Source organism: Poromitra crassiceps, assembly GCF_964638095.1.
Source record: "Poromitra crassiceps genome assembly, chromosome: 19".
NCBI lineage: Eukaryota > Metazoa > Chordata > Actinopteri > Beryciformes > Melamphaidae > Poromitra > Poromitra crassiceps.
Window position 1 is genome coordinate 17920317 of NC_139646.1, and position 25000 is coordinate 17945316.

General features: G+C 43.9%; 2 protein-coding genes across 2 annotated transcripts in view; one reads left to right on the forward strand and one right to left on the reverse strand.

Moving 5' to 3' along the window:
- sh3pxd2aa (SH3 and PX domains 2Aa) overlaps window positions 1-6280 on the forward strand; it is a gene marked incomplete at its 3' end in the record, with an annotated part of 91879 nt that extends 85599 nt beyond the window's left edge. Inside the window, exons 8-12 of the mRNA XM_083656271.1 lie at window positions 2284-2699; window positions 2850-2864; window positions 3174-3223; window positions 3617-3736; window positions 4244-6280. Of these exons, the coding sequence (XP_083512397.1) occupies window positions 2284-2699; window positions 2850-2864; window positions 3174-3223; window positions 3617-3736; window positions 4244-6280 (2638 nt within the window). The remainder of the gene's footprint in view (window positions 1-2283; window positions 2700-2849; window positions 2865-3173; window positions 3224-3616; window positions 3737-4243) is intronic.
- A 9790-nt stretch (window positions 6281-16070) lies between these two features.
- The window catches only part of neurl1aa (neuralized E3 ubiquitin protein ligase 1Aa), a 58549-nt gene continuing 49619 nt past the window's right edge, over window positions 16071-25000 (reverse strand). The window contains 2 exon segments of the mRNA XM_083655701.1: window positions 16071-19534; window positions 20827-20976. Coding sequence (XP_083511827.1) covers window positions 19293-19534; window positions 20827-20976 — 392 coding nt within the window. The 3' untranslated portion in view covers window positions 16071-19292.

Sequence of the window (25000 nt, forward strand, 5' to 3'; positions counted from 1 at the left end):
CCAAAGTTAAATCTGAAGTTTTGTTTCTTGTTTTCTCATCCACTTCCAAAGCAGACTGGGCCTCAGAGAGCAGTGAGAATGTTGGTAGTCATCAATGCTCGGAAACTGTGATCAAGGCAGATCTAGTCTAGCTGTCATATGGGTACTGATATTGAGGAGAAACCATTAAAATACCCCCTCAAATATTTTGTCTTTCTTGTTCCTACAGTTTGAACTTCACTGTGCAGAATGATGTCTGTGCAGATTTTCACACTAGAAGGTTGTTTTCCCATTGGTCTGCTGAAAGTGGAACGTTTCTCTGTGCTCATGGAAAATCCAAAATCACATCACATCACAAAGCGTTTGCTAGACAGTTCTGGTCCCGTATTGAAGTGACACAGGTGTAACCTGAAGTCTCCACTGCACATACTGTACACCGAGAATGGACTTGACAGTGATGAGTGAAGTAGGAAACATCTCGTCCAACAGGAAAACCTTTTGAGATGAAATATATCTGCACATTCATAGACTCTCACATTTTGAATGAGGGAGAAGGGGGAGATGTCATTTGAAGGATTTTAACAAGATCATTTAACTTTTTTAGTATACATCTTAAAACACGAGTTTAGGGGGTCTTTAAAATACGGCACTGTCCACAGATCCACTGGGTGTCCTGCGTAGGATATCTATGCCTACAGTATATATGTATTTATGTGTGTGTGTGTGTGTGTGTGTGTGTGTGTGTGTGTGTGTGTGTGTGTGTGTGTGTGTGTGCGCGCACACATGCGCATCTGAATCCAATGTGTATTTCCTGCTAGTTGTTTGTTTGCTCGCGGCCTGGGGGCTGCTGATTATTATCACATGCTGCCTCGTTGCATCAGTCACACACATCGCCCGTAAAACGTACTGTATGTACACACACACACACACACACACACACACAAACACACACACACCTGCTCTCTCTCTCTCTCTCTCTCGCTCTCTCTCACACACACACACAAGTCCCTGGTGCAAATGGTGCAGAGTAGCACACTGTGCTGGTGTGATATTTGCGGTGTATATATACAGACTGCTTATACAAACAGCTTGTTCACTCCTCAGGTAGCACTCATTGCAGTGTGTTGTCCAACAATAAATAATAGTCCAGATGTACAGTACCTCTGGGCCATGCTGCTCTGCTCTCACTGGGCCAAGTCCAAAGTAACGTGGGCCTTTCTTTTGTTATGGGGACTCCTTGTGGTCACAGTCGGCGTGAGGAAACAGGAGAGGGAGCAGGAACAGTCACATCCCTTCTCAATAGAAAATGGCCCACCTAGAGGCAAATGAAGGAGTTACATCTGGAGCGCTACTTCTTGTTTCACACAGCACTTTGAAATGAAAGGACTCAGTGAGCATAGCAAGAAGAAGTGCTGAAAAGCTGAAGCAGCCACTCTTAGTTTGCATATAATTATACGGTCTCTGTTTACTAGCCTTAGGCTCCTCCTACATCACAAGAACTAAAATAGCATTATTTTTTTGGGTCAATATGCAGGATCTATTATTTGTGCTATTTACAGTAGGGTGATAAGCCAAACGTGGATATTAGAGGGAAGTTGGGTGGGTGAGGCTAGATATGTCATTGGGGTAATCAAGCTATCACCTCTCATCGCAGATACTTTACTTTAATTAGGTCCACCCCCCAACCACCCGCACACACACGCGCACACACACACACACACACACACACACACACACACACACACACACACACACACACAGACACACACACACACACACACAGAGAGAGTCAGCAGTACGGCACTGATTAGACCTGTACTCTACACTAACATTGCACCCACTTTTGACCTTCGCCTAGTCCAACTTTCAGTCATTCCCTCACCATTGATGTCAACAGCAACAGGCTGATGGGAGGGCCTTCAAGTTGTCCTCTCAGCAGTTCAGAAACCACATTGGACCAACAATTGGAGACTAATGGCAGCTGATCGTTGTGGCTTGAAACAGCCTGCACAGCAGTTTAGAAACCTACAATCACAGCAGAGGGACGGCTGATCCTGCTTACTTGATATATTTTCTGAGATGATTTAATGTAAGAGGGTATGATATCAGATGCACAAGAGAAGAGATGCAATATTTCACTTGTTCTCATGATATATTCTAGGTTTATGGTCCCATTGAAGGCACAGGTCCTATGCTCAATACCATACAAATAGTGAAAAGAAAAATACAATAGGATACAATGCAAGATGAGGAGGACCAGCAGCATTACGCACGCCCTGATCATGACGTGTCCTACCCCCCCAGGTACTTGGGGAAGGAGGGCTGGGCCCCTGCCTCCTACCTGAAGAAGGTCAAAGAAGACTTCTCCTCCCCCCGCAAGAAGACCCTGACCGGCCCTGTGGAGATCATCGGCAACATCATGGAGATCAGCAACCTGCTGCAGAAGAAGTCGGTGAGCGAGAAGGACATCCAGACGGACGGGGAGGGCAGCACCACGCCCGAGCGCCACATCTCCAAGAGCGAGATCAGCCTGCCCATGCCCTGCACCTCGGAGCTCAACGCGGAGACGGGCCGGCGGCTGAGCGACGGCCACGGCTCCAACAGTCCGTGTCTGGGCTTACTGGGAGTCGGGGCGAGCGCCGTCCTGAACGAGAGCAAAGGGAGAGCCGAGCCGGGCTCCCCGGCTGTCGCACGAGTGGCGCCGCACAGAGTGGAAATTGGTGAGTATTTATGGGTGTTTTACGAGGAAGGAGACTTTAGTACTCTATAATTTATAGCAATGAATAAAGCAGGACATGCATTCCGACAGGCAGGGTGGAATATGCGGGCTGTGTATGAGAAATTAAGACTGTCGTTTTCCTTTTGTGTAGGCTTTGATGCCATAGGTAAGCTACATAGGTGGTGTATTCTGTGACTAAATGAAACAACATAATGGAATGATAAAACATGTTTGTCACTAATTTGGACGGGGATTTAAATCGTTTATCAGTTTACCACTGACTAATATGGGAAATTTTAAATGTTTGGGTGTGTGGATTTCCGTTTTACTCACATACTAAGACTGTACTTACTGTTTGTCTGTTTGTTTGTTTATTTGTTTGTGTCTGCTAACATTGCATTCCTGTTTAAGACTAAAATAAGTAGAGTCATTTGAAAATGCTTTGATTATAATAAGATCTTATTTTGTTCACCAGGGTCTCCAAATTTGAGACAAAAACCTCCCCCGAGAAGAGAAACTAACTTGGTAAGACACAAGCTGTTAAAATGTCTTAATACCAAACTGCTGTTGTTTATTATAGCTATAATAGCCAAGAAGGCATGCTTGTGTACAACATCAACAGCAATACGTCAGCATGACAGAAGTACCCATAATCACAATAAAGAACATGGTTATATTACAGGTACAAAATATGTCTGAAGCAATATGCATGCATGAAAATAATAGCATTAGAAAGCAGGAAATACTATTGAACAGTATGTGGACATTTTCACCATTATGCAGCCATCCGACATGTCTAGAGATGTTTTAAGATGTCCTCCTTATTATGTCTTCAGACATCTACAGGCATTGTGAGAGATAGTGCTAGCAGGATATGATGCTAGTGGCTCAAACCTCTCTTCCCCTATTGGCATGCAGGGATTCCAGTTACCCAAGCCACCAGAGCCCCCTGCTGTGGAAGCAGAGTACTACACCATAGCAGAGTTCCAGTCCTCAATCTCCGATGGCATCAGTTTCCGTGGAGGACAAAAAGCTGATGTAAGAGGCCAGAGCTACATTTGTTGCCATTGACATGAGACAGGGCTCATTGACATGAGACAGTGAGGGCTCATTGAATATGCAGGTCAACTGAGCGCTCCCCAGATACACGGGAAAGCTGAGGCAATACAGATACGACCTTGAGATGTCTGCTTGAACGTGATGATGTAGACAGAATTCACTCTACTGAGAGTCAGGTGGAGAGATGAAGATAAGACGATAAATGCTCTCAGAGTCTGTATGTTAGTTAATGTGTTAACTACTCGTCATGACTTTAATGCTTTGTGCAACGAGATGCAATGGCAAAGGAATTCATTTCAGTGTCAATTAGTGATTTTTCAATCAATCAATGAACATGTAATGGTCATTTAAAATTTGGATCATTATGGCCATAAAGTTTAAATGTTGATGTATCATTACATTATACTGTATATCATTATATATTAGTATAAAATGTTTATTAATATTATTTTAAATAGCCTTTATTCCCCTCTTCTTGTTGTTTAGGTGATAGAGAAGAACTCTGGAGGCTGGTGGTACGTGCAGATTGGAGAGATGGAGGGTTGGGCTCCCTGCTCCTACATCGACAAACGCAAGAAGCCCAACCTCAACCGTCGAACCAGCACACTCACCCGGCCCAAAGTCCCGCCCCCAGCTCCGCCCGTCAAGAAGCAAGACTCCGATGAGGCTCCGCCTTCCAGTAACTCTGCCTCCAAAGCCTCAGAATCGCCCAGCAGCAGGCCCGTGTATGAGGAACCAGAATATGATGTTCCCGCTGTTGGGTGCGAAGGTGAGTCCGACACAGATTCACTCAAAGATGAGCGCCCCCTGGATGTGAAGATCAGCAGTGTGGTCAGCGACAAGTACCGCAGTTCCCCTCCTTCCTGCAAAGCCTCCCCTCCTGTCTGCAAGGCCTCCCCTGTGTTCAGTCACCGAAGAACATCTTTCAGGTCCGTGGAAGAGGTAGCTAAGGAGGAGTGTATCTATGAGAACGATGGCTTCAGGCCCAGCAGTGGCGATGAACGATCCTCAGCCAAAGGTTCCAGTGAGCCTAACTCTCCGAGGAGCTACCATTCCTCCACAGTCCCACGCAAACCATCTGGCTCCTCACCCTTAGCTGGGAGACCCATGAAGACCATAACCCCAGAGCTGAATCGGAGGAGCCAGACCCTGGGCAGACACGTAGATATCAGCTTCAGGTCCCAAGAGAACAGCCCCAGGTCTTCTTCAGATGAGCTGAGCAGAGGTCCCAAGAAAGGCCCGGGCTTCAACCGGGAGGTGGAGCAGAGGATAGGCCAGAGCCCCTCCACCAGGCCCAAGCCCTCTGTCAGACCCAAACCACTCCTGACCAAATCCGAGCCCCAGAGTCCTGAGAGGATGGACATCACCTCCCTGAGACGTCAGCTGAGGCCTACAGGGCAGTTTCGACACAGCCTCAAACCTTCTCGTGGGGATGACTCTGAAACAGCCTCAGTTATTTCTTCAGAGGACTCCATCTGTTCTCGCAGCACCTCCGATCTCTCCTCCGTTTACTCTAAAGGGAGCCGCGGCGACTCGGACTTGGAGGGCCCCAGCCTCTACCGCGCCGTGGATGCCTACAAGAAAGTCCAAGATTCTGAGATCAGCTTTCCCGCCGGGGTGGAGGTGGAGGTTCTGGAGAAGCAGGAGAGCGGTTGGTGGTACATCCGTTGGGCCACAGAGGAGGGCTGGGCCCCCTCTTACTACCTGGAGCCTATCAGACAGGTGGGTGATGCGGGTGGGTTGGAATCAGATGGACATGGGAGTGGTGGCAGTAAGTCCAACAGCCTGGAGAAGAATGAGCAGCACGTTTTGGCCCTCAATAACATCAATCTTCAGGGCCTGTCCCAGCAGCATCAAGGCTTGAGGAGGAACACTCAGTCTCCCCCCATTCCTTCCAAGCCTCCTGGTGGCTTCTCCAAGCCGTCTGGAATGGTGAACGGAGGTGTGCGGATGAGGAACGGGGTGCGGCAGGTGGCGGTGAGGCCTCAGTCTGTATTCGTGACCACAACACAACCGGCGAAGGACCCCCATTACATGACCGGTTCTCTGAGGCGAAACGATTCACTGGGCAGCAGTGACCAGTACCGCTCGGATCAGTACCGCTCCGGTTCTGCCACCCTTGGCGTCCGCCGAAACGCCTCCTTTAGCACCGTGCGGCCGCATGTGGTTGTGGAAAGTCAGACGAGGCCTGCCGAGCGTTCCAGCCTGGGCTCCTCAGGGAGCGGATTCAGCACGAGCAAGGATGGCCTTAGCAGAGTGAGCCAACGCAACGGGATCCCCGTGTCCACGGTCCGACCCAAACCCATAGAGAAGAACCAGCTGATCCACAATAACCTGGGCAGGGACGTGTACGTGTCCATCGCCGACTACCGCGGGGACGAGGAGACCATGGGCTTCTCCGAGGGCACCTGTCTGGAGGTCTTGGAGAGAAACCCCAATGGATGGTGGTACTGCCAGGTGCAGGACAGCCTGCTCCCCCGCAAGGGCTGGGTCCCCTCCAACTACCTAGAGCGGAAAAAATAAAACCAAGCCCCACCCCCACACCCCCCACCTTCCCATGTCGATGTCTCCGAGGACATGGGTGGCATCGTTCCTTAAGAATGTTACCTAAAATCGCCCGTAAGCAATATGCCCTTGAATATGTACATTTCTATGTACATTTCTGAAAAGACTGTGTGTAAAAAAAAAAGATGGTGTTTTAACCTTATAATGAAAGACACTTTTAGTGCTGGTTTACTAAAATGTATACGCGGAGGACTGTAATAACTTTTTAAGTATTTTGGGTGAGAGACAGAAAAATGGGGTTGGCCACCCCTGAGTGAGGGAGTTTGAGGTGGACAGTGTCTTTCAGATATTATGGGATGGTATGAATGGGAATGACACCCTCTAACAGCGGTTTGCATCATGTGATCGAGACGTTGAGCAGGGTAATGGCTAGCCTTATTCCTGCCCATCATTGACTATGATGCCAAATAAGTGCCTTTTGTACATGATCACCTGAATGGAGGTCCTGCGTGGTGCATGGCAGCTCAGTAAATCAAACAAATCTATAAAGAGTGCCATAGGCCTATGAGCGCATGAACACCACCAAAAGTATTTTCATAACTAATTGAGAGCTAACCAAGTATAAAAGGTTAGATCTGGAGCGTCGTATGTGAAATTGATTCAAAAAATCACAAAATAAACAAAGAAAAGGAGATGTTAAGTGGCTCAAGTCACAAGAGAAGTCACTCGTTTTATGCCACAGTCATCGAGCAATGTAAAGCAACTAACCGTTGATTCTCTCTTTTTTTTTTCCTTCGTATTTTTGTTTCGTCTTTGTTTGTTGTTTATGTTTTTAATGTCTTGTGTGCATTCTAGTCTTCCTTAGAGAAATATTTCTGCTTTCTTGTGACATCCGTTCAAACACCAACAGCCTATAGAATTGGAAGAGTGAAAGCTCCTGGCTCATGTCTCCTTCCTTTTAAAGTGACAGATTTGATACAGTAAATTGGCATCGCTTTGCTGACTTACCTCATTTACACAGTCCCACAGAAAAAAGTGAATATTCATGTCTTTAACCAAGATGCAATTATCTGGTATAACAGATACAGTCAAAAGAAACCTGTAAAGCTTGAAAATCCAGTTAGATATTTCTGTTTCTTGGAGAAGCAGAGGAATAATTTCTAACTTGAGTGCTCTCCAGAACATAGCCACCTCATTATGTGGGTAGCTAATACCCTCAAAAAATGAAAACAATTAGTTTACAAAAGGTTTAGGTTTACCGTAGTGTTTTAGTTTCAGAAACAATTGACTTTGTATATATTGCTGCTTTGTATACATGTAATAGTACCGCTGCTGCGGCGGTGTAGAAAATAAGTACTGGAAATGCGGTAAAATAATTACCATTGAATCCCAGGGATATACTTGCATAGCATTGAGCCCAAAATGTGATCAAACCAAAGAGGAATATCATTTCATCGGATAGTGTTTGTAATTTTACTATTTATTTATGGGTACAAGTAATACAGTGTATTCTGCAAAATACCTAAAACGAGGTTTCTGAACTGAAAGAAAAAAGAATATTTAACTGTTTTTCTATCAATATCTGGAAGCACTTGATACCCACATTATAGAAGCAATAGTGGCAAATTTGAAGATTGGATATTGCTGTGCAGTACTGATTTAGACATTAAATAGTAGGTAATAGAGTTTATGTTTCTTGTTTTTAAAAGTGTTAAAAGTATGAATGGGTCAAAAGTACTCACCAATCATCTCACAAATATTTAGTTTTAAATTATTCTCCCGAAAGGCAACAAAAAGCCATAGAAATGTTGAAGATTCCAAGATTAAATCCAATTTGAAGAATTACTTCAAACGGCTGATGTTCAAGACTGCTGAAATATGTTTTCTAATGAACAGTGTGAGCTCTCAATATGAGGCTCAACACAAAATTTTCATTTATGTTTCTGCTGGACAGTATTATAGTATTAAACAAAGTACAGTACCTGCTAGATTGCAGTTATCTATTTAGCAAACCATAGCTGTTTTTTGTTTTGTTTTGTTTTGTTTGTTTGTTACTGTGTGATCACACGTGGACAATAATGAGGACGAAGTGGTTCTGTTTTGTGAATTAGTGCACTTTAAAACTTTTTTTTACGGTGCATTAATGTAAAGATGCAGTAAATACTCAGCATATTATTTATTGATTTTTTTTGTAATTATTTAATTTGTCTTTTCTATTTTTTTATTTTATTTTTTATTTTTTACCTCAAATGAGAGGCTTAACTTATGGTTTAGCACAAGAGTTCTCTCAGTTACAGCAAAGATGCCAAAGTCTCTTTCAACAGAATTGGATTGAAATGCCACCCTCTTGTGGGCGGTGAGAGGTACTGCAACATGATTTTTACGTCTATCCCATCCTCAAAGCGTACCAGCCAACCTACCTCAGTGCAATAACAAATGCACTGCTGGTCAGTGAGTCTGCCCACAACTGTACATTAATCGAATGTTTGTTTGTTTTTTTCTAAATATGAATGCAGCTAAAAAAAAATATTTTTTTGTAGCACATTTTTTGTATTTGGCAATAACTTATTTTTGAAAGTTCTAAAATTACTTTTTTCTATGCTGTGTGCTGCAACTTTAGCAAATCATGGGCACTTCCTTCATCTTTATTGTGCTTTACATAATGCCTGATTTTAAGTATATTTATTTTGTACGCTTTTACACTTTATCATGGTTTGACAATCACCTTACGTCCCCTTTAAATAAGCATGGCCTCTCATTCCATTCTTTGAGATATAATCAGAATAATCAGAATATTATTGCATACATTAGCCTTCAATCCACTTAGTTTGGAAAGACAATGCAAAATGTCACTTCAATCTTAAACGAAATTCAAACAAACAAATTTAGTTAATGGGTTTGTGAGCCATGTGCGTTTCTTTGAACCGATTGAAAAGGTAAGATGCTTGATGATAATGATAAAATTGGGATGTTGATATTTGACCGTCATATTCCATAACACAAATCAGGCAACAAGGCCCCTCCCATCCTGACGAAGGCATTATGTAAATGTGTTGAATCACTCTTGACATTTTGCTCCAGCACATATTATTGCATATCGCTTTGTTTGATTGAGTTCAATTTACTTGGCATATTGGCGGCTGAATTTGCAAGGGAATTGTACTGTGTCAAGCATACCATTTAGCTTTGTAGCATCTATCTTTATTTGTATTTTCAATCTTTGACCATTTTTGTTGTTCTTTTCGTAATAATTCTTGTCGTTTCTTTCCTCTTTTTCACCCTATTGTATTTTGTCATAATTCAGAAATGTAACCATGAGGAAATGTGCAATAGGAAACGAGCATCATGCTTCAACAAGAGGAAAAACGTTATTGGAAAAACATAGGTGTAGAAAAACATGAACAATGCGGAGTGGATGGCAGTCTATTCCCATTCAAACTGCCAGTCATGAGCCATGATTTCAAGTGTGTCATATCCCTTTGATATAAAGCCCACACTGCTTATCTAACGGAGAGACATGTTCAAGGCCCGAACAGCATCGGAAGAACCGCAAAGCGAGCGCGCTGGAACAGAGCGAACTGTACGGGCGGCCACCTCGTTATCAGCCGCCATGACGGACACTCATAGTAACTAATGGTAACATGAGCATCAGTGCCCCTGATCGGCGCGAGTGGACAATGAATTGTGAGCGGCATATGGCAGACACCCAACGACCCGTTCTGTATCGACGTTACAGACATCTGGGTCTGCTTCACAGATGGAGAGAGTCATGGGAGCATCACCAGGGGGCCTCGGCTCTGAGCTGTCACGTTTGTGCCTGAATGGAATTTTGATAGTTTTTTTTTTCAGTTTTTTTTTTTTACCCTGGAGTGTGTCCTCTCTCCACCTACGCAGATGCCTCTCTGGACATTTTTTCCACTGTTGTCAAGCCATGTCAGACTCTTGCCCACCCATCATCACCGTGGCCAAGGTGACATTTGGAACCGCGCCGCCACCGTTGGGCAGGAGACGTCAACAGCGGTCTGGTTGGTACACAACAGACCGGGGGAGATGAGCGCTACCTTCAGGCCATCGCAGTCCAATCCATCAGCTTCCAAGATGTACACCCGCCTACGCCAAAAATAGAGAAGCTTTATTTTTCGCTTGGCAAAGCCCCAGGCAGGCTTCTTAGATGTGATCCACAGGTGACCACGTCACCGTGCTGAAGATCTCCTGAGGGCCGATACACAGTGCAGCCTGTGCAGTGTTGGGGGTGGGGGTGGGGGGGGGCAGCGTCCATAAATTTGTTAGTTTTTCGATGGTTTGTAGTTAAACTACACATTGAATTGCGCAGGTTTATTTTCAATCATGTTGCTTTGCCTCAAGGGCTTACCGGCTCAAATAGACTTGATGTCGTCGGTTTCTCCACTTAGTGGTTTTGAAAGCGAGTCTACCAAAGCTGAGCTTTCCTTGGCTACGGCTCACTCATGCCTGCACGCATCGATTTGTATTTGACTGCCTTTAACATGCACACCTAAGCGTGCGCGTGCCAACACACACACACACACACACACACACACACACACACACACACAGTGATGAGGTGAAGCCATTCATGCCAGAGGAAATCAGTTGAGGTTCAAGACATATTCCAGGGGTCAGTCAAGTGAGACAGCTCAGCCATGCTGGCTCCCCTCCTTTTTATTTTAACAAATGGCCGCCACATCTCAGGCGTGAAGCGCCTTAAGCCCTGTAATCCACGATAGTAGCTGTTGCCATAGCTTATTGCTCCTGGCTACACTTCTTTTCTGTTTCCTACTTTTCTGTCTTCTCTCTCTCTCTCTCTCTCCCTCTCCCTCTCTTCGACACAGCCTAGCCCTCTGTTCCTGGTGCTAGCTAGCTTGATGGGAGTAGGCTAGGGAGAAGGATCGAGATATATTACGTTTCTAGGAGGTTGGGTTTGGGGAGTATGTGTGCGTTTCGAGAGTGTGTGTTTTGCATGATGAGATGGATTGCGTGCAGGTGTGCTCAGGAGAAGAGAAGTTGGAGGTCAAGGTGGAGATTTGCTATTATGTGGGGGGACATAAGATGGATCAGATAGTGGATTCTGGGAGACAGGGAGAGAGAGAGAGAGAGAGAGGGAAGTGAGAGTAACTCTGCGTTGATTCGAGAGGAACGGGGAGTCGACAGTATATTCCGTAACTCCTGCTGTCACGAAGAGAAGTTCTTCCTTCCAACAGGGAATCCGATTGAACTTCTCTACCCGTCTCCCACAGCCCAGGCCTAATGAGCTTTCCGCTTATGACGCCGGACTGTGGAATCTCCTCACCCAAAAACCGATGTTTTAATTGCATCGCTCGGAGGCTCGAAGCCGCAGAGTTCTGAGGCAAGGTGGATCGCTCGTCTCGCTCTCATAAGCATAACTTTAGGAACAGCTACTAATCCTGTGTCTGGTTTTAGTTTCTTTTGCGCTTGTGTTGCCCCGAGGGTGCGAGGAGCGTTGTCGGGCTGGGTATTGAAATGCACCCACACAAAAAAAGCTTGTTGACAGCGTAATGTTTTTTGGTATAAAGCAGTGAAGGGTATCAGATGGATTCCTACAGTGAGATCTCTAATCCTATTCATCTGCTTTTTTATGGAGAAGACAAATTGAATGTGGTCTGATTAAGGATTTACTCAGAAATCTAACGAAATATGCTTTCAATATGTACATTCAGAAATTGTCAACAATAATACCCAGCCCTAGAGGGGGTGACTGCAGATTTGGGTTAGCGATGGGGAATGTTTGGTAGAGGATGATGGGGTAGGTTTTCATAAGAAGGTTGCAGTAAGTGTGTGTGAGCAGGTGCGAGGTACTGTATTTAGGGGACGATTTTGTAGGTTTTTACTTAAAAATTAATATCTAGTGTTTTTGTTGTTTGCGTGTGAAAGCAGGAAGGAAAGCGAAGTGAAGCGGCAGAGCTTACTAGACAGTGTTAGCACTGGGTGGGGGGGCGAAAGTCCCAGGCCTCTGAATTAGGGAACGTTGCTAATGTCATCCTAACAACCAACACAGTTGTTTAACGCACCAACAGGCATCGGCGGGGGTCTCTCTCAGAGCGCCAAAAAGGCTGTGTCGAGGAAGGAGGCATGCTGCGTCTTTTTGTCAGTTTCCTTGTCACGCTCAAGCTTTCTCTTTGTCTCTGTTTGAATCCCCGTTTCTAATTAGCACAACAGTGCGTCTTAATTAACCTTAGCCAGTCAGATGACATCCCCAGCGCAACAGCTCCCTAATCAAGGCGACTGCCTCTGCCCGGGACGCTCTGCTGCCAGATGGAGCTCGGCTGGATCTTCTGGGGGGGAGCGAGCTGTCAACACCTGATTGACGGCCCCGTGTGCCGAGGTAGATTCAGGGAAGGTAGCGTCTGTTTTAGCCTCCATGAAGCCTTTGAAGGTGTCACATTTAGAAGAATGGCGTTCATGTCACGACCATGCTGTGGGAAGTTAGTGTGCCAAAACTCTCCGTCATGGAAGCCTGATACCTTGACCAGGTCTCAAACCATCAACCCCCCCGTAGATACGCTCTTGATCTGTAACAGTTCTGTTAACACCTAGTCTCTCAAGCCAGTCTACTGTATCTCTTCCACAACCTTCAAATGCTCCAGTCCAGAGACAGTCTGTACTTCCGCCCATTCAAATTTGGACAGAGGAAGTTGAAGTTCTTCCAAAAAAACACTTCAGACCAGAAGGAAGTTCGATGGTATTCGACCAATTACGACAATTATTCACGAAAATAAATAAATATATATAAATCAGTCAATCAATTTTTGCCCAGCAGCTAGTTAGCTAGAATTCGACTAGCGGGAGCATTTGTAAATTAGCTGGAGCAAACGTGTCTGTCTTGAGAGACTTGAACACCCGACTTGAACTTAACAACTACGATCTGCTACCAGCATGTCAACCACAATAACAACTACATGCCTCGAGTTGGACCAAAGGAGGTGCTATTGTTTTGTTTTTCTCTTGTGTTTTTGTTTTGTTTTTGTTTTTTTGTTTTTTTTTACCATTATTCTTATGCGATACTTGTGTTTAACTCTCGGAAAGTCCTCGTTTTCAAAAGAGATGCCATGAGGAGGCTAAAGAGGAGTGGATTTGTTCCTGTCATTCCGTTGTGAATGTCACCTGGCCATGACGTCTTCTCTCACGACTAAGCATCACACACACCAGTCTGCTTGAACACAATACTGTGCACTAGAGCAAGAAGCCAATACTACCCCAATGACTTTCTGATCGGAAACATTCTGCACATGCGCATCCCTTTTGGAAACAGGGCGTTTTCCTTATCTACCAATTCATTTTTAAAACTCCTGTTCCTTTTTTTTGTATCTTGTACATGTTTACATTGTATCTCGCATTGCCCTAAAGAGAAACAATATTAAATGTATTATCTTTGTTGTTTAGCCTGGACCCCTGTTCATTCGTTTTGACACTTCCAAACACGCGCGCTTACAGCAGAAACACGAACGAGGACACATTCACGCTTGTGATATTTCGAGATATCCACCATGAAATAGTATGTGACAGTAATTTTACAGATGGAGACATTAATCTTGATTCACCTTATTGTGTTGGGTCAGATTAAGTGAGTTTAGATTTGGAACAATGCAGCTGGTTGTTATATATATAGCAGGGCATGAGTTATGAGAGGAAAGTGTGAGGAGGTTGAGAGCAATGAATGAAGACGAACGAGCTCTCCAGGCCCCAGTACCCCACTAAAGAGGGGAGACAGGGCTTTTTGCTCTCCGCTATCCAAACGTGTGCACAGAGATTTATCACTAGTGTCCAAATGAGCATGAAATATATGCACACACCTCCATGACACACCGGCACCTCTTAAAGGAAGATGTAACCTTCTCAGGAGAAGGTGTGTGTGTGTGTGTGTGTGTGTGTGTGTGTGTGTGTGTGTGTGTGTGTGTGTGTGTGCGTGTGCGTGTGCGTGTGCGTGTGCGTGTGCGTGTGCGTGTGTCCGCAGCAAAAAGTCACGCTATCATTCATGTTTTTCTGAGATGGTTAGGAGAAATATGGTGAGAAAAAGCACACATGAATATGAATATAGGTTAGTGAAACACAGACAAGTCTATGTGCAGTTTTTTTTATGTCCATGCTGTGTATTTCACATTGAAACGAGAACGGCATTGTTGGAAAGCCAATACTTTTCTGGTAATATCACTTCATTGAAACCATTAATTAAATAAAATATTTTTCAAAATATGGCACCTACCTACCTATTCAAATGATTGCAGGTAACGTACGGGCTATAATCGCTGGCTTTCTAACAAGTTAGAAATACTTTCGATGACTTAATCAGGTGTGTTTCTCAAATATTGAGCAGTCAATGTCAGCTAAACACCCCCCCCAAAAAAAAATATATATAGTGTTTTTGGACTTAAACATAAGATACATACACACACACACACACACACACACACACACACACACACACACACACACACACTGAGAGAGGGAGTGCCATGATAATAAATCCCCACTAGATGGCTGTCTTGAGCCAGTCTCTTGCCCAAGCGTTCCCACTGAAAGCACCAAATTCAGTACAACAGACAGTACAGTATGCATCAACGATTTTCAGGGCGATTTTCATATGAATAGACCTTCACACTACAAACTCAATATGTATGTTGGCAGTGAAATTTTAAATGAAATCCCATTATGATTTATCCTGATTTATATATAAATTATATATTTTGCAGCATAATAATAACTAATAACATTGGACGTTAACATTGAAGGATGATTATCTCCGTGGCGGGGTTATGAAATGCTTAGTTGAACGATGACAGGTATTAGATGCACTCATATGGATTGCTCTCATCATGAGATTATTACTCATCTTATTCCCATCCCTTAGAGAACTCTTTTGTGCCGAGCTCAGATGGATCGGCCCATAGCGGACGCTGACAGACGGATGGCTTTCAGATGACTCAAAAGGATGTTTGCCCGAGGTTGATTGATTCTACAGCACTATAATGTTAGCAGTTAAGATTCAAAGTAGGGTGTTAGCATCTTCAGCTATTTTCACAGACGATGGCCCTATGCTCCTATAAGCCCCATGCCCCCTCCCTGTGGCTGTGAAGCCCCCCAGCAGCTGTGGCAGGGCCACGGCACATGATGTAACACAGGGCTGCACGGGGGCCCCCACAGGACTTGGCATTGTGTTTCACCCGCACCTCATAAGGGCACGACTGGGACTGGGTACATCTGCGGTAGAAACGCCATTTTGGTTTATTTGGGGGTCAAAGGTCAAGCGCGCACAAACGTGCTGCTGATGCATGGCCATTGCATTGTGGTAATATACTGGTCAGTTAAGTGGAAATGCTCTCTAACCAGTGTGGTTAAGTGAAATATATGCTATTGTTAACTCTGTTACACATATAAAGTAAAGGAATGAGGCCAGTACTGTGTATATCATATACAGAGAGATTGCCATTGTAGGATTTCCACTTTTAACTCCATGTTTCCTAAATTAGTGCAGCACTTTGGCTCTAAATTATTGGTAAAATGACATTTTCCCCTCTTGGCAGCTGTGGAGGGATACTTTTTTGGGGGTTTATAATAAAGTGATTTGGTTCTACTGTACCCATGCAGTATTCATGCAGGGTAGATGCAGCATTAATTGAACTATAAAGCCTACCACTGCACGTACTTCTCTTCTCTTCCATTAACTTAAAAAATATATAGACTAGTTTAAAATATTGATACACTCATGTAAATCTTGTCTCAGTAGTAGAGCAAGCAGACAACAGTACACATCTGGAAAGTTTATTGACCACAATCATCCGACTCACCTTGAACAGACAGAGCTCACAAACAAACACTTGGGAAACTTCTGTTGTTTCAAATGAGAGAGAAAAAAGAAACAAAAAAGAATATAGGTCTGCAAAGTACTTCAACTGCTGTGTCACAACAACGGCCAAACGAAACAGCAATGTATAGCCTATAGTATTTCAAATGTTGCCCATTGGTTCCAGTCTACACAGGACCAGTCTACATGACCACTACAGCATCCACAGTGATGCTTGTCTACCGTTGGTCCCAAAGTTCACTTGGAGTGAACAAACAACTCACACACAACAAAAACAAACGTAGTAAAATCTAAAGAAACGGGAAAAGGTTAATTTTCCGAATCTTCCCGAGGTGTCGACGAGTCACAACATTAGAGAGCGGATGATGCAGAAGAAAGCAAACACACGAGGAAAGTAGGTTCAGAGGAATTAGTCCACACACCAGTGAAGGACAAATTATAGTACATTACAGGGTCAATGTCATTCAAGGGGCCAGTCGAGTATTTTGGAACTTGATGTGAAAAATAAAAATTACAAAAAATATGACAGTGGCATGGCAACTTCTCATGAAAAGCCAATTCTCTGTAAAAAAATAATTCACAGATGGAAACGCTGAGCCAAGCGATTATTTGACTTGCAAACTGACTGGTTGATACAATGTGTGGTCCAAAACCCATCATTGTAGGTTCAAAATGTAAAACAAAAACCTAAGAAAAGTCCAAAATATGATTGCACTGTTTTACACCAAGGGAATCGCATGGATGTAATAATACATAATGCAAAACATTGAGACAAAAAAAGACAAATCAAAATGATTTTTGGATTTGGTCGGAGTGTCGGCACGAAATACAACAAGCCATGGTCGAATCCCAGAGAGCAACTATGGCCTAAACATTTAAAATTTACAATCAGGAGCTTTATAAAGTGACATTTATCATTACCATACGGTGATGGCTTCCAAACTATATAATGATAAGAGCTATAAAATACAGAAGTGGGTACTAGGCCTTCCTACAGTAACATGGGCGTACACACAGGAACTTCAATTACAAAAAGAACACCTGGAATTCAGGGATTGTAATCAAATCAAGAGTTTCTATCTTGCACCTGTGATTGTATACTGCAATATCTCTTATTGCTGCAAGGTACAAGAAAACCTCTTTATCCTCACTTAGGATGTCTATTAGAAAATAAGAATAAGTTTAGCTTCTTGAGGTTCGGATAAACAATAAAGCAAATCTTATCATCGTGATTATCGATCAAAACAAACTTAAAAAAAAACGAAAAACAGACAAACTTTTTTTTCTTTTTTCAATTCAAGCACACCAATAAAAGTAATTGCCTCTCTAAATACATAAGTTAACATTCAAATGTGAATTAACACTTCAAGCAGTAGCGTCATCAAACTGTATGTGGGAGGGAGGATGTGCCAAACATCAATGTCAGCGTTTGCCGAAAAAAGGACAGCTGGCAAACACCATAGCAGCATAGGTTCGAGCCCCATTTGTTGATTATCTACATCATAAAGTATAATGTAGTTCGTCAAAAACAGCCTCTCAGCTTCATGTGATAAGCTATGGCTTGTAGTTCAGTTGCTGTATATACAGGTGTGTGTGAAAATTGCGGGGGACATATCAAACATTTTATCATAAAATTCGGCTATACTGTATAGGAATCATATTGTGCTGGAGAAGAACAAATATATTCAAAATATCAGCTTTTGATACGGCAGTTTTCCCACAAAGTTCCTCTCCCCCCTGAAGTGATTTCTGTAAAGGATCTTTGCTGCTGGTGAAAAGCCTGTACTTTGAGTCACAAAGGTTACAAATATGTACAATTCATATTTTAACTTTGGACCTGTCGTGTATTTAGGTTACAAAAATAACTTTGTGTGCTTCTTCTTCTCCTCTGAGTGGACATGTGACAGTGTGCGCCACACATCAGCATTATTTGGTACTTTGTAGTGGGCCTTGGAAAACACAGCAGAAAAACACAGGATACCATAGGCTCCATCCGCATGGAATGAACCTTCTATGAGTGAACACGGGAGGCTGTGCCATATCTGTGGTGACTGCTGCTACCATGGCAACAATCCTTTGACATGATGTGTTGTTATGGGAGCTATTTCGAGGACCTGTCAATTCGTCGTGATGAGAGCTCACAGTGTATAGGCAGAGTTTGGGAAAATAGTCTATAATAATCTTCTAAAAAAAAAAAACATAGTTGGCCCTGAGGAATATCCAATTACTGTTTCGCCACGTCCTATTTCCTTTCACATGATACAACGTTTGTGAGATGCAGAGGCTGCTCGACACGGGTTTGAAGATTGTGTAACATTTTTCGCTTCGTCCTCTCTGTCGATCGCGTTTGGGAGTTTGGGAGAGGACAGTGCTGATTTCAGTGCAACATTACCACACTGCAGAGCAAGCAGCTAGCTAGCGCCACGACACAGCTACCACCAACATTATGCAATAGAACCACCATAAAGGTACATTAATTTGAGAATATACGAGTACAAGAGGTGTTACGACCCTATTCAATCAATCTACTCAAGTCCCTGTGTCTCGCTTTCGTTAAATACAACTTTACTCCTTGACAATTCCCACAACAATGGCAGAAATTCAAGGACGTCTTCTCTTCTCCACTGCAGTCGGGCTCAGTAACACACAGACACAAGTTGTGACATACTGAGATGAGGATGTAAAGCATTATCAGCTGTGGGTGTGCTTTTGCCTGGTTAAGTCACACATATGCATCAGGTTGACAGCATACTTCAGAGCCTCAGACACCCTCTACCACAAGATAAAACAGCGATGATTGAGACGTAAAGCCCCCAAAGTTACCCGGTTTGCCTCGGCGCAAATGGGTGAAAGTCTCTGAATCCTTCGAGATGGCTCAACAAATGAAAGAATCCTTAGTTGGTTCAGTCTTTCCTCTCCCTCAAAGTCTGGAGAACTTCCAGAATCCCAGGAGAGAAGAAAGTTTCTCCCCGCCACTTCAAGTGCCGCCTCCGCAGGGAGGCTGTGAGCCGCTCGAAATGAAACGGTACCAACTCTGGAGCGAGAGATAACCAACCAACAATGATTCTGCGAAAACACCAAATTAAAGTACCAGAGTTCATATTCCCTGAACCTCCTAGTTTCTTTCCCCCGACTCAGGGATTTTGCATCTCAGGAGGCCCCTCTCCGTCCTCATTAGGGGGGGCCGTCTCCTTACGTGCTGCGGTAGGTCTTGATAATGTCTTTGATCTGCCTTCTGCAGATGGGACAGCAGGCGTTGGACATCTTCTTGAGTTTGAGGCCACAGGTGTAGCAGAGACACATGTGCCCACAGGCGTAGATGACCGTGTCCACCATGTTCTCGTAGCAGATGGAGCACTCGTCGGGCCAAGCCCCACGGCCTGAGGGGAACGTAGTTGACTTGGGGAGGCTGACTGGTGAATTGGGGGTTGTTCCTGAAATAGAGAAATACAGTGGAACATTAAAAAAAGAAAGATGGGGAAAAGAGAGAGAGAGAGAGAGACACTTAGCATCAATGATTTCAAAGTACCCAAATGAACTGAATCACAGAGAAAACTAGAGGGCACTCTAGAGTAGAGTGCATACCTCTGCCACGGCGTGGTGTTACGTGAAGCCGTTTTGAACTTGGGCACCTTTTTGTGATTGGCTACCCCCATTGCCACGCCTCCTTTTGGCCAGTGGACGTGGAAAGTTAATCAGTTCATCCTTGGCCCATGACCAGCCTTTCTACAAAGATTTGTGGTGTTATGTGAATCCGTGTGGAAGTTAGGCGACTTTTAGTGATTGTTGTACATTGCTGTCATTGTACACGCCCCCTTTTGGGTAGTGGGCGTCGAACATTAATCAGTTCTAAAAATGCCCCATGACCTGCATTTCTGCCAAGTTTCATGCAAATCCGTTCACAACTTTTTAAGATATCCTGCTGACAAACGGACAGACAGGCGCAGCCAACCCCGTCGTGGCGGTAAGGAGATACCATATGCCTATAAAGGAGATACTGGATATGGAGAAGTGGGGACAAACGGTAAATGCATTCTGTTGGGGTACAAACACACCGTTTGGCTCTCTGCTACCAACAGACTGCAAAATGGTAATATTTAACTGGAACGACCGCACCGCGGATATATGCCTCCGCCTACAAGTGAGCAGTCGACATCCATTTCTGTCCAGACTTTGACGTTTGAGCCAAATGTGAAGAAATGCCGTTACTGAGATATGGCATTACCGAGCTTGAAAGTGGCGTTTGTGAGGTCACAGTGACCTTGACCTTAGATCACCAAAATGTAATCAGTTCATCCTTGAGTCCAAGTGGACGTTTGAGGGAAATTCAAAGAAATTCCTTCAAGGTGTTCCTGAGATATCGCGTTAACGAACATCGGACGGACGGACGGACGGACGGACGTTTTGTGCCTCCAGCCTGGTTATCGCCGGCGGAGGCATAAAAACTCTGTAGGAAGTTGTATATCGGGTGTATATTTTGCAATATTTTGAAGACACACATTACATCAGTCCCCTTTACATAACTGAGCTTTGTGATATAACAACACGTGCCGAGCATGTTCTCCCCCCCACATCCAGTTGCAGAAGCAGCAGCAGCAGCGTTGGGACCTACGGAGGTCCGGCCAGCGTTCCTGACGGCCACAGGGCATCTGCTCACTGCTGCTGTGGGGCGATGAATCCCCTGTGTCTGCGGTGCTAGCTCATGATGGACTGCAGGTGTACCTACCCCCTGCTGAGGTGCAGTAGGCGGCCGAGCACAATCCTCCGTTGAGGACCGGATCAGAGCTGCCGCTGCCCAGGGCGCTGGGCGTGTGCGGGGAGGAGGAGGGCGAGCTGGGGTTGGATGTGGCCCGCGGATCCCCGAGATGAGTGGAACCTAGACAGAGCAGAAAACCGGAAGAGGATAAGACGTTTGTGTGTGAGGAATCGATGATAAGCCTTTTTTGTTGTTGTTGATTAGAATAGGAATTATTTGAATTTTTCTTAACAAATGTGCTGGAATTTGACTTTGTGATATATGGCTGCAGCCATATATCCTTCAAAACTTGGAGAGGTGCTTATTGAAGGGTATTCGAACATTATAACATTGTAAACCAGTGTCTTTTTATTTCGTTCTTCTTTGGTTGACAACAATACTACAGAACTCAAGGAAGATGAACTGTTTTCTGTTTGCAGCCATTCCATCTTTAGTCCGAGAGCACTCTCCTGTAAAGTGGTGAGAGTGCAGTCACTTCAGAAGTGCACACACATTTATCAGTGAGGAGGACTACAACTCCTCCATCTTTTCTCTGTCGGGAGAGAGAGCATTTCAAAAGAGAGTAGGCGGACTCCATTCTTTCCACATCCTCCCCTGACATGGGGAGGTGGGGAGAACACATGGGAATTCCAAAGTACAAGTTTAGGGAACACATGTTGGAATGCCGATGATGCCTAGAAAGACGGGTCAAGCGTGACTGGCATGACACACTGGGTTCAAAGTCAACTGCAACACACACGTTTAAAATCTGACCTCAAAATGATTGATTTCCAAAAAGGTATACAACGTGACGGCAGGGATATCATGCTATATGTGGTGTTTTATACAATAATAAAATGACTAAGTAATACATCAACCTTGTAACAGCATATTGTATCCTACAGACACGCCTTGTCATTTTAAATAACTGTGATAGTTTACCATGATCCCAGGTCGTGAAGATAGTGCAGTGAGTCAGTGACATGACACCAAAATGCTCGACAAATTAACATGCAAATGAGCTGTCTTGCTGAGCAAGCATGTAATCATCCACAAAGGGTTCCCATAAAATGCTTTGCTGCGTCTCACAATAAATGGGGGTGACTTTAATGACCTAGCCTAAAGCTAGCTGGCAGGAATAGCGCGCCAGCAACTGCGGCAAAACCTTTTTATTCGGGAAGTGAAGAAGACACAGACGCTCCGTCGAGAAAGCCTCACTGCGCTGTGGTGAACCTTAGCGAGGAACATGTCATGGTATGTCTGTTTTCCTGGACAGTTGGCAGGAGGAATGTGAAACATGAGTGGTCTGCTGGTGTGGCACAGGCACCATCAACACTGACCACTAAGCAACATGATGGTGCCGCACTAACGAATGTCCCCGCCATCTGCCAGACTCTTCCCTCTTTCGCCATCTGCACCAACAGTCTGATCAATCCACGTCATGGCCGAGGCAGATGCCAGCCGTCGCACAGATGCCTATTTCACTTATGAACCTGGGATGTGTTGGGCAGAATGGCCAGGAAGTTTGCCCTATAACGCCAAGTGAATAATATTTGATACATATTTCAGTCAGATGAGTTTTTCAGACCTCGACATCATCAGTATGACAAAAGAAAATCCTGGAAAACCTGATGTACTGTATATAATCGGATACATGCAGCGCCTGAGCCTAACCACCAGGAGGCAACTGGTACATTTTTGAATGCTGCACCAATGCACGCAGAGAGCCGGACTTCCGTAACAGCCCAGCCAATCAGATTTTACCGCAGGAATTCCTATGGCAAAACCCGGAAATGCTGACTTGTGATTCAGACCCTCCGTCGCTGGAAGTGTGCTGACTTTAGACGCTGGGTCTGACCACGTGAGACTATCAATCAAAGTGACCAACATGTGCTTTTACATGGACATTTTTGCCAAATTTGAAGTTTTTTTCCTCTCCAAATCATTACTGATACTTAAATAGGAATACACTTGATTGATGCAATGTATAATATCTTAATATTTTGTAACTTATTGTATAGTAAGATCGTGTTAAAAATGTGTGTATCAGATTTGATACAGTCATGTACAATATCTATATCTGCCATTAAATCTGCCATTGACAATTTATTTATTTATTTGTTTATTTTAATTTGTCATCTATAATAAACACTCCAGTTTCAAAGAATTTGAAATGTTTGAAATGTCAAACAATTATTTGATGGTTCAGGCTTTACAGAAACTGTCTCCATTGTTCATCACTGCTGAGGTTTCAATGAACAAAACACGGTCTGTACTCCTGGCCGGCCTCCAGTGAAAAGTGTGTTAGTGTGTTATTCAGAGTGTGTTAGTGTGTTATTCAGAGGATACGATAAAAAAACAAATCCCTCCCTACATCCCTACATTGTGAGCTAAAAGCAGGAAGACACTCAGCCAAATAGGGTGTCCAGCTACAGTCTTTCAGTGGGAAGTAACAAACTACAAATACTTCATTACTGCACTTAAATGAGACTAGAAATCTCGGGGGCTGCGGGCGCTCGATTCCTAGGGTGGAAACTCTGGAGATGATGCGCCATGGGTGCAGTTATGGAAATTGCCTGCTCCGCGGGATCGCAGATGCAGCTCGCACGCAACCCGTGTTCGCCCAGCCTCGGTGACTAACGCAGGCTCCCATAAGCCTATTGTGGAAAAATTACTATTCTAACTTAATAAAACCAATCAACTAGAATTTCCAATAGTATAAAAATGAATTATCTAGAAAAAAGCAAAGTCACAGAGCTCTGGTTCAGTCCCCTCCTCCTCTCTGCCTTAGGGTACTGACCCAGAATCATACCATTCAGACGATTCAGACGTCTAAGACAGGAAGTCCTAGATTAGAGCAGCTTACTGCAGATAGTGCCCCCTAGGTCTTGAGGGAGGTATTACAACAACTTCTAAATTCTCTCCACACTATGCAGCTCAGGACATCCATCTTCTCATATCGGGAAGATGGCAAATAGGAAAATCTCCCAAAATGTTCCTTTAAATAAATGTTGACTTCATACTTTGACTTAAAAGATTTGACATGGTATCAGAGTATATTTTTAGATGAATATTTGCACTTTTGCTTGAGTAAGGACTCTGTGTACTTCTACCACCTCTGCTGTCTTCCTAACTACCACGAGACTAACATTACATCACAGGGAGCAGCCGTAGCTTATTCCCAAAGCAGCTGGTGAGCTGTACACTACAGCCTGGTGATTCAGAGAACCTCTCTATATCGGGATCTGTTTGGTATGGCATCTCAGGAGGGTCAAACCATCTCTTTTGTTTGCATACCAGGGGTTGCCCTGGTGCCCCCAAGCCCCTTGGCGCCTCGGTGTGTGTGTGTGTGTGTGTGTGTGTGTCTGTGATTTGTATGTAGAGTGGTGTAACATGATGTAACATGCCGTGTGTGTGTGTGTGTGTGTGTGTGTGTGTGTGTGTGTGTGTGTGTGTGTGTGAGAGTGTGTGTGTTTGTGTGTGTGATTTGTACATTCAGAGGTGTAACATGATGTAACATGCCATTTGGTGGATACTTGTCACCAACACGGGTCTGGAGTACCAGGAGAATACAGTTTTAACATAGTGCCACGCTCCACCTATTGAGTTACACAGTGTGTATAGACTCAAACGTTTTAGGTTTTTAAATTGTTCAATAAATAAGCATGTGTGAAGATAAAACAATTAAAATATACAATATATATATACAATTAAAATCTCATAGCAGCGCACCTCAGAGATGCTCTGCCATGAGAAAAAAAAAAAGACACTTTGATGAACATGAAGCTGAGTGCTGAATAAATACACAAAAATATTAAAAAGGCATTTCTTTTTCCTTACTGCTTCATTGTAAAATTGCAGAGAAAATCAAATAGTACTGAACTTTTTTATTGTGTTTTTATTTTGGATTTGAAAGCAGACATGAAAAGAAATACATAAACATGCACTTAAAAAAAATATATATATATATATACATAACTAAACTCCCTGACTTAATTTCCCTCCCTCTCAAGCTCACTGCATTATTCTAACTAGAGAAAAAAGAAGAAGAAAAGAAAAATACTTTTTGGAAAAATTTAGAAAAGGCAAGGTGTCCCCAAACTATTGTTGGGCAGTGTACATACAGTATTATAGACAACAAAGACAATCGACCCCATCATACACT